The sequence below is a fragment of the Hesperophylax consimilis genome, chromosome 12 (genome assembly GCF_061612785.1).
Source record: "Hesperophylax consimilis isolate HC1 chromosome 12, BYU_Hcon_1.0, whole genome shotgun sequence".
In the NCBI taxonomy this organism is placed as follows: Eukaryota; Metazoa; Arthropoda; class Insecta; order Trichoptera; family Limnephilidae; genus Hesperophylax; species Hesperophylax consimilis.
Genome location: NC_142847.1, coordinates 30,821,885 through 30,838,204, shown reverse-complemented (window position 1 = coordinate 30,838,204; position 16,320 = coordinate 30,821,885). Strand labels below are relative to the sequence as shown.

At 33.7% G+C, this 16,320-nt stretch overlaps 1 protein-coding gene across 1 annotated transcript; it reads right to left on the bottom strand.

Moving 5' to 3' along the window:
• Nucleotides 1–6,419: 6,419 nt before the first annotated feature.
• Nucleotides 6,420–14,306, bottom strand: LOC149419478 (uncharacterized). Its single transcript, XM_089637595.1, has 2 exons — nucleotides 13,584–14,306; nucleotides 6,420–6,944 (listed from the first exon to the last, which is right to left on the bottom strand). Exons 1-2 carry the CDS (start codon nucleotides 14,304–14,306, stop codon nucleotides 6,420–6,422), a joined length of 1,248 nt encoding a protein of 415 aa, XP_089493721.1.
• Nucleotides 14,307–16,320: the final 2,014 nt, after the last annotated feature.

Below are 16,320 nucleotides of genomic sequence, written 5' to 3'. Positions count from 1 at the left end.
TTATTTTTGCAAAATTAATAAAATGTTATATTATTTGTATGTGCATGCTTTATCATTTTATATTGTGAAACACGCCCTCTGAGACCTAATGCTCCGTCAAATGAATCTAGCAATAACGTCTTAAGTATTGAAGCTTGATAAAAATTAGTAGACTTATTAATTTCAAATAAGTCTACCAATTTTTATAAATCATCAAATATGTTCCATCACTGCCAGTGTCCCAGTTTTAATTCAGGTCTGTAAGGAATAATGTTATGTATTAATAAAAAAAACTTACCATAAAATTAATGTCTTAACCATTAAAATGATCTATAATACCAAAATGCTCGGATTTGCTCTTCGTAATGTGAGATTATGACCAACATGTTCCGTTTTCAGAAAGTGGGCAGATGCGTCATCAATAAATTTTAGAGAAAGTTTTTCTCTAGTATCAGAGAAAACAGCTACCATGGCTGTTTTCTGCTATTTTCTTTTGTGTATACGGTGTTCGGAAACTCGTAGTACAAGCGGGAAACTGGTGAATCTACATCATACAGAAACCAAAAAAATTTTGGAATTAAAAGAAAAAAATTTCGGCAATTACAGGGGTTAAATTTTATTTGGATCCAGGTCTACGCTTCGACGCATTTTAAGACATTAAACATTAACTGATTTATTTCTAATTTTATTAAAAAGTTTTACCACAAAATTGACTCCAAATGTGATGTAGAATCACCGTTTACCGCTTGTACTGGGAGTTTCCAAACACATGTATATATATAATACAAAATATATTTTTTAACCTCTTGAATGCCAGCGTATCCTTAAGGATACGTAAAAAAATCATTTCTCCGAATATAACTAGCTGCTCTGGGGAAACTACACAATATGATAGATTATGTGCTATTTTCATATACATATACCTCAAAACATTATCTGGTAAGTCGGTACAATTTACAAAAACATAATTTTGCAAAAAACAAGTAAGTTATTGCGAAAATAGATCAGATGACGCATGGCGAAAATTTTGCATTGGCCATCAAGAGTTAAAGAAAACAAATTTTCCAAACTAGGCTAGGAATTGAACCTGACTCGTTTGTCCACTAAGATATTTATCAAGCAGTCAAAATATATTTTCATTCTCTCCTGAAGCAACCCCTCCACCTTGGTAGGCATGATAAACATTTTTATAACAATAGAGGGGTTAAGAAAAATTACATGAAAATTTTGCTTTACATTATTTTATTGTAAATAAATCACCTCTAGTTTGAAATACTGATTTACATACTGTCGTACATATTGCATAATATATTGAGCGAGACCACACACAAAACATAATATGGTACATAATGTTTACATACAAAACACAAATAAAATAATTGGCATGTACAGGTAAATAATTTTAAAGAGATCCTTGCTTGTGTAGTGGTGTGATGGATGGATAACCAAATAATTATACATATTTACTTTTAATTTTGTTTTGGTTAGGAAACTGAATAAAGAAACAAAAAAACATAAAATTAACATTGCCGAATTGAAAAGCGATTCTAAACATTTAAATAGACTTTATGGATGTCGCTATACATACAGTATTGTTGGGCATTTGCGAGGTAAGAGGGGATTGCGTTCGAATTTAAAACAAAATTAAAACATTCGATACTATCGGATAAATACATCTAAACATGTCCTCTTTAAAATGATTTGCCTGTATCTTTTACCTACTGTTATTTCTTATAAATGTGCCATTTTATACTAGATATATCTGCATTACGTCAAACTAATAATAATATGGTATTAATTATAATTCACAACGTTTTGAATGTACAAATTTGTGCTTCATTTTTTTAACAATACATTATTTCGCTCGTTTGCTGCAATGACACAATTCAAAATCTTCCAGAAATGAGTTTTGAATATTTTTAGTTATTTATTATAATATTGTGTAGCAAAACTGACACTTTTGTCTCACGTTAACTTCTGGTAGTTCAGGTACTTTTTCGTGATCTTTTGCAATCTTTTATGTTTGATTTGTGTCGTTTTGCAGAAAATGAGCCATTTGATAACCTCAGTGATGCAATCATTATAATATTTGTTGGGAAGTCTGCAAGTTTGTTTCTTGTTGAAGTGCACAAATACTGGGTGACTGGTAACCGGACAAAACCGAACAGTGACAAAGCAGAACACCTTTGAAAATGGATGAAGTCATGAAAAGTGATTATAAAAAAACTAGGTTATATTATATTAGTTTTTGTTTCAACACTTTTCATGACTTTTCAAAAGTGTTCCGTTTTGTCACTGTTTAGTTTTGTCACGGAATCACTAGTACTTGGTATGTACTTGACTCAACCTATTGAAGGACACGCATTCACTTAGGCATTGTTGGTAAATACTGGTAAATTATTCAAGTTCGTCGAACTAGGATAGACAGAACAGGACCTTCTTCTTGATATGAGAAGTCATATATATGTTACAAATGGTCATAATATAAACACTTGCGGTTTAATGTCCACAATCCTTTTCGTAATAATATAATTGTTTTTATGTCAATATTTTCCCCGCATGCCAGTCACCCGTAATTACAATGAATTATATATCTTGTGCATATAATAGGTGTCAATAGTTGTTAACTTAAAAACCAAAAATTAGAAAAATTGGAACCTCACGCTAAAATATAAAAAAAATGTATTCACGTATTTCTGAGAAGTTAAATAAAACCTTCAATAATTCACGCAAGAAATCTGTTTGTTTTTGCGGCTGCTCTAATAAAAGGTGATAATATTATTTTTATGGCTTCTATTTTTTCTCAGAGTACGTAAACTTTTGTTATATGTCGTATTGGTAAATTATTGTTATTTTATGAATACCTATTTAAAAATTTATGGTAAATAAATGACATGCTTTTGATATTTTATAATATTTTTGTTGTGGGTTTGCTAAATGAGGTTCTATTCGCGTAATCATTGTTTTCATATCCACGTTCGTAGTAAAATGATAAAGCATTTAGTTTTGCTGCAATAATAATTATTTTTTATAAATAATATTTGTAATAAAATAATAATGTTTTTTTGCAAAAGTGCTGTTAGTATTCGAGTTATTTGTGTCAATCAAAAGAGTTATGTATGTAGCTAACAATAAATAATCAAAATGAATTAATAATTTCAAAATATTTGGTGGTAGAAAAATTTTAATGGTTTTGACAGTGTATCTGATATTACGAACAATTAAATAAAATTCTTCAGTATTCTCCTGCCGAAATTACCTATTACCTAGGGTCGCTAGAAGGTGTCACATACATCTATTGAATTTTTCGTGATCTTTTACAATCTTTTTTGCATTTTGGACCAAACGAAAATAACTAGGTATTATCAAAATGGTAGCAGTACACTAAAATTCTTAGGTACCTAGGTACTTACTTCTAAATTCAAAAACTGAGTTCTTGCTCTCAAATTATCCGAGAAATCCATTAAAATTCTCAAGAATTCCGGAAATAAAATATCTCAAATTTTCCGAAATATTTGAAAATGAGAATGTACTACCTTTACATTTATCTATGGTCGTAAAAATTCACAAATCTTAATCTATGACTAGATGCTACGATACAATTTAAGTAATTTACACAACGTGTATATTTTGGACGGAAGATATTTCACATTTAATTAATATTATATGTTAGAAATTAGGCACACAGTGTTTTGAAACACACACACGTGCAAAGGCACGCACACATTTTTACAACTACTTAGGCTTTCATAATGTACAAAAAATAATAAAAAAATTAAACAGATTTTTTCGTCTTAAATTCTTCTAATCAAAGCAGAGAAAGTCATATATAAACAATGTTAAATCTTACGATTTTAAAAAATTAAAAAAAAATCGCAATATAGGTACAATGGGGAAATTTCACTGTTTTTTATTCTCTATGGTGACGTTGTAGCCAATTCGAACCGTTTCAGAGTGTGCGGTTTTAGATCGTGTTAAATCAATAATTATGTATATATCAATTTATGTATGAAAATATTAAAATTACATATTTTTAGTACGATAATCATAAAGAAAAATAAACTTTAAATCTTCCACACATATTTAACGGTACATAGTTAGTGTAAAAATACCCTAAATTTTGATAGGTGTGAGCGTGAAGTTTTTTCAAATATTTGACATGTCATAGGATACATTTTTTTACTAGTTTTGGTAATACTTGAACGTTAAGTGAAAGAATTTAAAATTATAATTTTAAAATTTTCAATTGTACGCATAATAATTTTTAAAAAAAGATTTGTATTTACATTTTTCGATTTCATGGTTCAAATCAACAACCAACTGTGATCTCCACGATTCAAACCAACAATCAACTGTGATCTCCATGATTCAAACCAACAATCAACTGTGATCTCCATGATTCAAACCAACAATCAACTTTGATCTCTATGATTTAAAACCAACAATCACCTGTGCTCTCCATTCTTTCGCTATTTTTTAAAGTTTGATCAACGATTTTTTTTAAATATTTTGATAATGACGATACTACAACCAATCGTATTGCTTAACATTGAAAAAATTAACACAAATTGTAGAAAATATCTCATAAAAGTAACAAACTAATCCTATTATATTAAATACTCTTACATAACATTACTGGGACGGAAAGATAGGCATAATTACTAAATAAATATAATACAAACATCATGTACGAAGGTACATCGTAATACAAAACATAATAATCATAACCTATAAACATTTCACATGCATACCTATGTACTTGATAGTACAAAATATGTACCTACATATAGTAATAAGGAACTCCAGAGAAAAAAAATTATGCCAAAAAATATATATTCATTCAGATTGATAATGGCTGATTCTGAATATATTCATTTTAATTGGACATATTATATGCGTAGAATTTATAAATCGTAATTTAAAAACGAATAAAACACCATCACATTAAAACATAACTTTTGGTTTGTACGACTGAATCTGCTGATTCTGACATCACATCCAGTCTACGTGAGTAATATATCCACATCTGAACCGATGAAAATGTTGTTTTCAAACAACGGTAAATAGTTTATCAGATGCGGTCATGAATGTATTTTTGCACTTCTGTTCAATATAATAACATTGGTGACGAGATGCTAATATTTTACGTAGGTAGTGTTCGAATAAAAAAACGTCTAGACTTCCATACAAAATACAGCACCGGTTGAAGTTAAACGTGTTTTTTTGAGACTGGTGATTGTTGAGGTCACGGGTCTTATCCATAGATTTAGGGAAACCTACAACCCATAAGTATACAAAATATACTGGTATTTAAGTTAGAAGGTCATTATTGATAAAAAAATTAAAAAGGTACTGGAGTTCCTAATTATTGGTTTATCGTGACAAAAGGTAGATATGTCTTCAAAACCATTCAGATTTCAATGCAAAATGGTAAGCGTTTAATCTAATTTTATTGTAAGAATAGATTTGTTATGTAATTTAAGTCAAGATATTGTTTATAATATTCATTTTTTAGGACTGGTAAATAAATATTTATCTAAATATTTGTTTTTGAGCTTGGGTTAACAACCACAATGAGCACATGATTAATATTTCAAATATAGCAATGCCTTTATAATACTATTTTATCGAATAAAATGTTTTACAATTATTATTCTCATTCCAATATTGCTTTATTTGTTTAAAATATTTGCAAATATTTTGAGCTTTTTGCATTAATTTGATACATTTTAATTACGTTGATTTTTTCTATTAAAATTTCGAGGCAAAACAAAGTTTTACACATATATCTTCTTTATTCACACTTTATTATTATTTTGAGAAAAAATAAGTGTACGTAATACAAATGTATGTATTTTTGAAATTGTGATATTGCTTGTTTGTATAATTATATTATTACTCTTTCAATTTAGGCACATATTTCTTATTAGACACCATTCCAATATACACCAATCTTCCCTAGAATATATAATCGTATTTATAAGACACTAGAATCATGATGATAAAAGTATAGTTTGTAGAAGTTATTCACCAAATTATCTAATACTCGCTACAATTACATATTAAGATGTAAATATAATATATTAATTACAATGTTTTATTATAAAATTGAGACAAAAAGTTACAATATGTAGGACGGATAATTAAATTCACACTACTTCTCTGTGTGTAAACAATTTTCTTTTAGAAACATTGTTAGAAAATACTTTGTTAATACATAATACAAAAACACTAAAAACATTTCATATATTAATGAAACATGCATCATTGAAAACACATTTATTTAAAACGGTTCATTTTGGTTTGAAATATAAAACAAAATAAACCAATCGATCTTACTAGCATTCTTACCATCATAAAATATTAATTTCTTAATATTAATTCGTTCTCAACAGGGGTAAAATACTCGAAGCAATTTTTCCAAGCTCTTCATAAATCCCTCATTTTAGGTATGAATCAAGCAACGAATCCAGTAAATCTGGCTGCAAGTCCTCCCATGGTGCAGACAGAAGTAAGGCGCCAAGTTCTTCTTCAGGAACGATAGATTCCACAATAACGTTGGGAGATCTGATCTGGTCTCCCGATTCCTGGCAGTCCTGGCTGCAGGAACTGTTGAGCACTGGTTCCAGTCCATCAAGACTGAAGTCTGGAAGATTACTGGACAAGTCATTCATAGAAACATTCATATCGCCGACAGAATCAAAAATATCATTTTGCAACTGATCTTGCATTTGAATATCGCTTAGATTTCGATTATCCTCTATTTGAATGTCTATGATTTCGGTAGTGATGTTTGTTTTTTTGGATTTTGAAGGTTTCGGTGACTTTAATACCCGCTTGTATCGCCTGGATTCTTCCAGCCTTCCGAGGTCCAGCTTCCAGAATCCGCCTTTCCCAGGTTCTTGCTTTGATCTGGCAACTTTGACGAATATTTTGTTTAGAGAAAGGTTGTGCCTGATGGAATTCTGGAATTAAAGAAAAAATCGATGCTTTACAAATTTTCAGGATAAAATCAAATTAAGTAATTTTACAAAATCATTAAATCCGCATTATTTATCCGCATAGGGACAGGATACCATTGCATGGCGGGTGAAAAGTACACGAAGTAATACAAAAAAATGGCACCAATTTTTATACAACCAGAACGTCATTATTATGACCAACCTATTTATTTAAAGTTTTACGAAAGGTTCTTTTTCAATGGAATAAGAACCTTTATCTGCTCGAAAATTCAAAATACCTTGTTTACTTTCCGTTTCGATATAATGTTAAAAAATACTTCGTTTACTTTCTGTTTCGACAAAATGTTTAAAAATACCTTGTTTACTTTTCGTTTCGACATAATGTTTAAAAATACCTTGTTTACTTTCCGTTTCGACTTAATGTTTAAAAATACCTCGTTTACTTTCCGTTTCGACATAATATTTTAAAATACCTGGTTTACTTTCCGTTTCGACATAATCTTTAAAAATATCTTGTTTACTTTCCGTTTCGACATAATCTTTAAAAATACCTCGTTTACTTTCCGTTTCGACATAATGTTTAAAAACACCTTGTTAACTTTCCGTTTCGACATGTTTTAAATATTGTTAGTTATGAGAATCGTAAAATCAGAGATTAGTCATTATTTAAAAAAAATATTCAGCGGCAATATTGTCAAACCCTACAGCCTTACCATTCTTCATACATTTAATCGAGCTTTCTATCTCATCCATGCTAATTTCGGTAACATTCACTCCATCGTCATTCATATCTGATTCGCCGCTGGAATCACTGTCACTCACTTCGCTTTCGAAGACTTCCTCGAAATAATTCATCCATCTCTCTTTTATTTTTTCCTCATTCGTCAACATTTTTCCATCTTTCGATTTTATCACTTTCATGCTTCCGTTTTCTGGGCCACTCTGGGACCTTTTGACTTCTTTCCAAAACAACTTAATGTTTTCTTGGAAATGGTTTGTCATTTTTATTCCTTCTTCCTATTCCATGCGTTTCTTTCATTCTTTCACTCCAACTCTTACTTTTTTCTTACATTCCTTATATACTTCTTTCGCTCGATTTAAAGGAGGTTGCCGTATAATTCTCACATGGTTGTGCAATCTTTTTAACCAATGTTTAAAGGAAGATTACACGCCTTTAGATTGGAGAAGGGCTGTGATCATGCCATTATACAAAGGTAAAGGGTCACGTATGGAATGTGGGAATCATAGGGCTATTAGCCTGCTAAGTTCAGTTGGCAAGCTGTATGGTAGAATTTTGATTGAAAGAGTAAGAAAGGAAACAAAGGATAAAATATGGGATGTGAAAGGTGCTTTTATGAGTGGAAGGGGGTGCATGGACCAGATCTTCTCATTGCGTATGCTCACTGAGAAGTTTCTGGCAAAAAAACCAGAAACTTTTCTGTGCCTTTGTAGATCTACAAAAAGCACACGACCGAGTCGAAAGGAAAAAGCTATGGAAGGTGTTGTCCAAGTATGGAGTGAATACAAATCTGACTCAGGCAATTGCGTCTCTGTATGAGGGAAGCGTTGCATTTGTTAGGGTAAACGGTGGTTTTACGGGGTGGTTTGATATCACAAAAGGTGTTAAACAAGGCTGCGTAATGTCACCGTGGTTATTCAATCTATACATGGATAATTGTATGCAAGAATTGAAAGAGGTGGGATTGGGCGCGAATTTGAATAATTTGAAAGTATGTTGCCTGTTGTATGCTGATGATGCGGTGCTGATTGCTAATAGTATAGATGATCTACAGTCTCTCGTGTCTAGGATGAACGAAGTATGCATGAAGAATGAGTTAATGATGAATGTAAGTAAGTCTAAAGTAATGGTGTTTGAAAGAGAGAGTACGAAAACAGTGTCCAATATAATTGTGAATGAAGAATACTTGGAGCAGGTGGATGAGTTTGTGTATTTGGGAAGTATGTTTACGAGAGATGGGAAGGCTGACAGAGATATTGAAAGAAGGGTAAATGCAGGTAATTCCGTTAATAGAGGACTGAACGCCGTTGGCGCTAACAAAAAATTGTCCAAAGAAGCGAAGTTAGCAGTCCACAACGGAGTGCTGGTACCTACCTTGATGTATGGAAGTGAGGCATGGAACTGGCAAAGAAAGGATGAAAGTAGATTAAATGCTGTTGAAATGAGATCCCTGAGGCGTATGTGTGGTAAAACCATGTTTGATCGTGTGAGGAATGTGGAGATCCGCAAAGAGTGCAAGGCTGATGTAAGCGTAATGAGTAAGATTAAAAAAGGGACGCTTAGATGGTTTGGGCATGTAGAGCGAATGAGCGAAGATAGGAGTGTAAGGAGGATATATGATGCAAATGCGAACGGTAGCAGAAGTCGAGGACGCCCGAGGAAGACATGGCACGATCAAGTGAATCAGATACTCGAGTCGGGCCATGTCAAGAGTCAGAATAATAGAAGAGTATGTATGAGACGATGTATGAATGTGAATGAGGCAAGAAGTGTGTGCCAAGACCGAGTTGTTTGGCGGTCCATCCTCTCTGCCTACCCCTGCGGGGAAACGGCGTGATGGTTAGTTAGTTAGTTAGTTAACAACAAATTTTGTTTTAGATATCCGTTGAAAAGTGATCTTAATAATTATTTAAATTATCTATTTCTTAATGTGCCATCAAATTAAATGTAAAATTATTTCTTCGCAAATTACATCGATAACAACATAAAGAATTATTCCAAATCCTTCCCGAACTGACCAATTGAAAAAGTACCATTGTTCCGAAATGAAAAATCGACATATATTTATGTCACCATCTTTTTAAAATATAATATTCATTGTGTTTTGTTCCCCATGGATTTTTTAAGCTTTCTTCAGTACCTAATTTTTACTCTTGACAAAAGACATAGTGCCATCTCGTTTATTCTATGGTGCGCATATGGACACAAGATACCAAAGCCGTGGACATTCATTCATTCAGTCATTATTTTAATTTAATTTAAGTGATCTCCAGACCTCCTCTACTCTTGGTACACATATTAGCAGGCAATAGATGATTAATTATGCATTGGAAAAGCAGTTCTATTTTTGGCAACTAAAGGGTTAAAAAAAATTTTGCAGCCAAGTTTACGCTTTGACGCATTTAAACTTTATTTTTTTTTGAGCAAACGTTATTTTTTTTTTAATTTGACGAAGACCACGAGAAGACCATGAAATTCCGTTTTTTTTCCATTCAAGCAATTCAAGTTTTGTTCCTGAAAACTACCTTAACACGTGGAAATTTCGAAAAAAAATCATTATTTTTTTTACAGCTGTACTATCGTGAAAAATCACCTCCCGAAGTTTGTGAACTTAACCCCCGGATAACCGATTCTTCCGTAAAACATTTGTTTTTTTTTCTTTGAAATGAAAATTGATTGCACAAATGCGGAAAAATGTGGGAAAATATCGAAAAGTTGATGGAACAGTTTTCATGACATGTATTTTAGTGTTTTTTTTCCATTGTGATGATTAATTTAAATTTGATTGATATAAACTTAATTTTAATTTCAAAAACGAAAATTTATGTGCAGGTATTATACCAACATATCAATAAGTAAATCCAAGACCCGCCCTGTGAAGGCGCAATTGAATCACCCAACACCTAAGACAGAACTCTTGAGGTTTTGACTAGGGCTAGTAGCCGTTTGGCTTTGGGAGATGGAAGATAATAAACTACGTAATATAAAATATTGTTATCTATTATTATATGCCTCCGAAGAATGTCGCGTAGTCGTGGGGTACGCCTCTCGACTCCAAAGAGTCGTGGGTTCCAATCCGGACGCAATCAATTCTTTCAAATACTGCAGTATATTTGTGGAACGTTCCAGAACGGAAGATACTCTCAATATCGCCATGATGTAAGAACAACATTCAGAATTGAAACATTACTTGAAATGACGTTAGCCGTTTATTTTTTGATTTTCTAAATTCTTATTTATCAGTGTTGAGTGTTGAATCATTTAAATTACACGCCAGAACGGCGTCATTGCGCCTCATAATTTTTAACTCATATAAGTGTTTAAAATTTTACCTGGCTATTATAGACTTAGAGGCCTTGTATTTTCTCGTTAGTTAATTGCATGTTTTGCAGCATCATACTCTCCATCATCAGCTCACCAGCAGCCAACCGTGGCCATATACTACCTACGTGTCTGTTTGTGTTATGTTGGGATCGGGAGGGAAATTTACCACCAGATACGTTGAAAGGCCATTTTATTACCGAGGAATGTAGGTATGTACTAGCGATGGTTTATGACTCATTTTATTAAGAGCGAAAGCCACGGTACCAGCTCAATATTTTCGCACGGCTCAAAGAGTCGGTTCAATTAACCGCCGGTGGTGAACGGGAGCCGTGAGCTCAGAGCATATGAGCAATGAGAATACGTATATTATTACTCTAAGGAGAATACTGCGCACGCCCGATGCAGATGCCCCTGTACGGCTCCCCGGTACGGCTCCCCCGATACGGCTCCCAGATCCCAGCGTAAGCGTATGAATGATCTTACGACTCTTGGTATTAGACTGTCAGACGTGGATAACGTGTCTGTGTATGTAATAACAATTAATATAATTTTAATGGCGTTATTTATCTAAAATATATCCTGATAAAAAGAGTAACCGTTAAATTGAGCCGTAGTACGGTTTACGGCTCACCAAAAAGACCTAGCTCAATCGTGCGGCTCGTTCACGAACGACTCATCAGGTACCTAGTAAATAAGTTATTAACAGAACCGTTAATCTGCTACTTTTGTGTAGGTATTAGTATTATACAGGTGGCTAGCCAAGCGCGGAATAAAACATCTGTTGTTTCAGCTAATCATTTGTCGTTCAGCGTCCCATTACCACGATAAGAAGTTTGTTGTTTTCAAGCAGGTTCGTCATTTTACCATCTCTACGACTATATCACTTGTAGGTACCATGTATCATCGACAAATTTAGTTTCCAACCTGTCTATGAAAATTACCAAAAATTTAGTGAAAATCAAAATACGCAGTATTGTATATTAAAAGATTCTTACGACCAATAGTAGTATTACATTACAGACCCGTGATAAATCACGGGATATTATAACTACTGCAGAATTTCTGAAAATATATACCCAAATACAAAAATATTTGCTTTTCACAAACAAACATTGTCAATTTTAGAGACCGTCGAAAATTTAATTTTCGATTGAATAAAGTTAGTAAACTTGAAAAATTACGACATCTCTCAAAAATTTAAACAAAAGAAATACGCATTTTAAATATGGAATTTTCTCGCTTGTCTGAATTTTTCGCCCAATCAGTTCAAATTTTGAAAATGATACTTAAATTCAAAGCAAATCAACGTTAAAGAGTTCATTGAACCGAAGTTGCAGACAGAATCACACCGGAAATTTGTATATTTTTTTAAATTATGATGTTTTTTTTTTACATTCGGGGTAAGGGCAGAGATTTTTAGCTTTTTTCTTGAGGCTACTTTTCGGAGAGCCTCGCTTAGTTATTTTGCCCGGATGATGTGCACTGCAAGGTTGTCCGAAATGTGGAGGAAACACAAACTAATTAGGATGATATATATATTATGTTCGCCTAAAACCAACATAACAGAATGAAAAAGTTCTATAAACTTCTGGGTAGGTTTAAGCAAAAATATAACAGTTATACGTTATAATTCACTAATGGTTGTTATTTAGGGAGCAACGTTCAACATGTATTATTGATAGTCGTGTATGGTTAATAAAAGGGTTGTGTTACTAATAATGCAGTTTTATGCACTTGCGTAATTAAACACATGTCATTTTTCCGGTAAAAAGTATGTTGTCATTACCATAATAATTTACCTTCACTATTAGTATCATCAAAAATAATTATTTCGCTTTTTGGTGATTTCCTTTGAATGTAAGTGCCATTTTAAAAATTGGAACTGATTGTGTGAAGAATTGAGAGATGCGTTAAAGTACCTATCAATAATATAATATTTGAACAGATTTGTTTTTTTAATTGTCATTTTCAAAAATGGAACTAATGTGTCAAGAATTCAGACTATCCCGTGATTTTTTACGGGTCTGCGCTAGTAACTTACTATTTACCAGGCTTGCCTTTTTGTCTAAAGTTTTATTTTAGGAAATTAACAAAAGAAAACTGAAATATTTAATTGAGTGACGCAAATTTTTTTTTGGCCAATTACTTTGTGAGCACTGGTGTTCCGCAACAATGAAAAAAATGTTTGGCAGGTGCATTAATATCGTTTTTATGAGTTTCGTTCTCTTCCCGATATACTTCCCTATTGTATTTCCTAAGCCTTTTCATCTAAACATCTAAAAATATATATTTAAACAAGATCTTCAATCTGTTATACATGGAAAGTTTACCTTTCCTAAGGCATTCCCTGATTGAAATATAATTGCAGATAATAATGTAAAAATGCGATAATTAAGGGTGCATGCCTAGGTTCATAAATTGAAATATAAAAGAAGGGTGCAAAGGTGAACGTTTTACAATATTTTTAGAAATAGGAGAGATATAATATAATATTGTAAGCACCCAAGCTTTTCTACGGTGAACGAATTAAATTACGTCGTAAAGTTTAACTCGTGACGATATACAAAGATGTGACTCACCTGCCAACTCGGGTCTGCACTTCTGTAATATTTGAAATTTTCTTTTATCCACGTGTAAATCTCTGCAAGGGTCATCTTGTTCCCGTTGTAGCGCATGGCCAAGCAGATGAGAGCGCAATACGAATACGGGGGTTTCTTCTCGTTGTTAGATTGGTACTCCTCTATGTATTCGAGAAAATCTTCCTGGCATTTCAGTATCGTCTGCTTCAACTTGTGCAGCCTCGCGTTTTGGATCAAAGGCTTCGGCGGAGGCTTTGGTATGAGTGTCGGAAAAGGAATTGTCGGAACCGACATGATGTTGGTTATGTTCTGCAACCAGTTTAAGTTTGTCAGGTCTGTCTCTCCCGAGGTTTCCATGTTACAAGAGTCCGTGCTGTTGTCGTTAGAGTAAGTGGGAGTGTCCAGTTGGAAGTCTTGCTCGGACATTTCTGGAATAGTTTCATTTGCGGCGACATCTTCGGCGTATTCGCAGTAAACCCTTGCCTCCTCGTTGGTCTGGAAGCAGTTTGATTCATTGAAAGATTCATCCAAAAGAGGTCCCTCAATGACTGAAATATCCGTGTCGTATATGTGCAGCTCTGGTACGTGGGAGATGTATTTTATCTCTATAGTATGTGAAGATTCTGGAACGAAATGCGCCGGAAAGTCGCTGTGTTCCAGTTCGAATGCGCCTTCTTCGAGCAGCTCGCCCGATGCGGGGGAAGAATTAGACGTAATCAACATTTTAAAACAATTATTCCATCAATGTTAAAACCACACTTCGACAAGATGCCACCGCGAAGGAAGATTCAAAAGATACAGCCCACGCTTGTTTCACTGGTGGTGATTTGCATATTTCGCAAGAATTGCAGAACGCCGCGACGGCCGTTGAAAACGTCGCACGTAGGCGAGCTTTCCCGCGGGAAAACAATAGGATACGCGTTGAATTGTTCACAGCACTTTTAATATTGAATATAGTCAATAATATATAGTTTTTTACGTGGTTTTGTTAGGTCGGGATGAAGAGTAGATTCAGTGAGGTCTATGGCGCCTGCGGGTACGGATTGGACCTGATCGATCGAAACAGCGGACAGCGGCCGCGTCCACTGACCACCCCCACACCTGTCACCCCGTGGAGCGAGGGCCACCCTGCACCTTATCCCACCCTACCAACACAACACTGGCATCGCCGGCAATATGAACACCGCGGTCATAGCTATTTCAGTCCGCACGGGTCGCTACTCGAAACTTGAATGAATAGGGGTAGCCCATGGTATGGCAGTAGGCAGTATGGCGTATGGCGTATGGCACTATGGGGCTTGGCAGGTGTAGTGTGGTACCTACCAACTTCACAGGTGCTGCCTGAATCGATATTTCTACTTTGTGTGTGGAATAAAGGAACGAGTTGGGGGCGTCGCGTTATCTGCTGCCACGTATGGGGGTTTCAATCAAACGGCTCCTCGTTTTCCGATCGAACACCCATCAAGTGGCCACCGACATTCTTATACAACATACTTCTGATACTGTGCGGACATGATTTTGAAGCGGAAACCGTCGATTGAGTGAAAATAACGATCGAGTGGCTTGGCTTAACTTTCACACCGTAATTACGAGCAATTTGTCGATTAGGATGATAAGACCGTCATTTCTGATGAAATTGAACCAAATTGAATGCTTAGATATGAGATAAAACTGAAGTACATGGCTACTACATAGTTGCATATTAAAAATAGCAAAAACCCTTAAGTATGCATATAAAAACGAATTAATATCAGCTTATTATCAATTTACGTCCATCAGAAAACCATACACGGAGAAAACTTACATCATCAGAATAACAATAAAATATTGCTAATTTATTAAAAACCTTTTCAAATCATTTGTATTCCTGTTAAAAATGGGATTGCAGACCTTTAACGAATGAATTGACAGATTTTATAATAAAATACGAATCTGTTATGGCGATGTCGGAACACGTGTTCATAAAAATTTCGTATTTCGTCATTATATAATAACAGAATAAAGGCAACTGCATGAAGAAGTGTTCCGATATATTATGAAAGTACTAATAATTACTGTTAGGAAGTGGCCTTTTTTTCACTTTTTTATGGAATTTTAATTAATCAGCAATACTCTTTTTTCTCTATTTACGCATTTAAATGTCCTCTTTTCACCTAAGAGATGTAAGTTTTTTTTTAATAATGTCTATCAGAGAGATATGTAACAAAGATTTGTAAGTTGGTGCTAAATACCTACCTACTTATATGGCATATATTGTTTAAATTTCAACATTTTTTAAATTTCAAATAAAGAAATCTTTTTACAAACATTCTTCAATCAGGTAGGTACCATAATATTTAAAAAAATCCGAATAAGAACGTTTAAATTAGCACAACGATTTCGCATTCGAAAAATAATCTTTACTGAACCGTTTAAACGGCCACCATCTTGAACCGGAACGGAACGGACACGAGGAAAAATTACAATTGCTGATTTATTAAAATCGTGTTAAAAATGGGATAGCATGCTGTTTCATAAACTCTTAGTACTTTCATAATATATCAGAACACGTGTTCATGAACAGTGACAAAGTGCGAAAATATTAGAATTTTTATGAACACGTGTTCCGACATCGCCATAACATTCATTCGTTTAATGCGGCCTGCAGTACCGTTTTAACCGAAATAAGAAATAAATTGAAGAAATTCTTAATAAATTAGCAATATTTTATATATCAGTAAGATTTCTCCCTGTACAT

Coding starts and splice junctions, on each gene's coding strand:
- LOC149419478 (XM_089637595.1), bottom strand. CDS start 14,306: ATGTTGATTACGTCTAATTCTTCCCCCGCATCGGGCGAGCTGCTCGAA. Junction 6,945..13,583: donor GTGCAGACCCGAGTTGGCAG/GTGAGTCACATC, acceptor CTTTAATTCCAG/AATTCCATCAGGCACAACCT.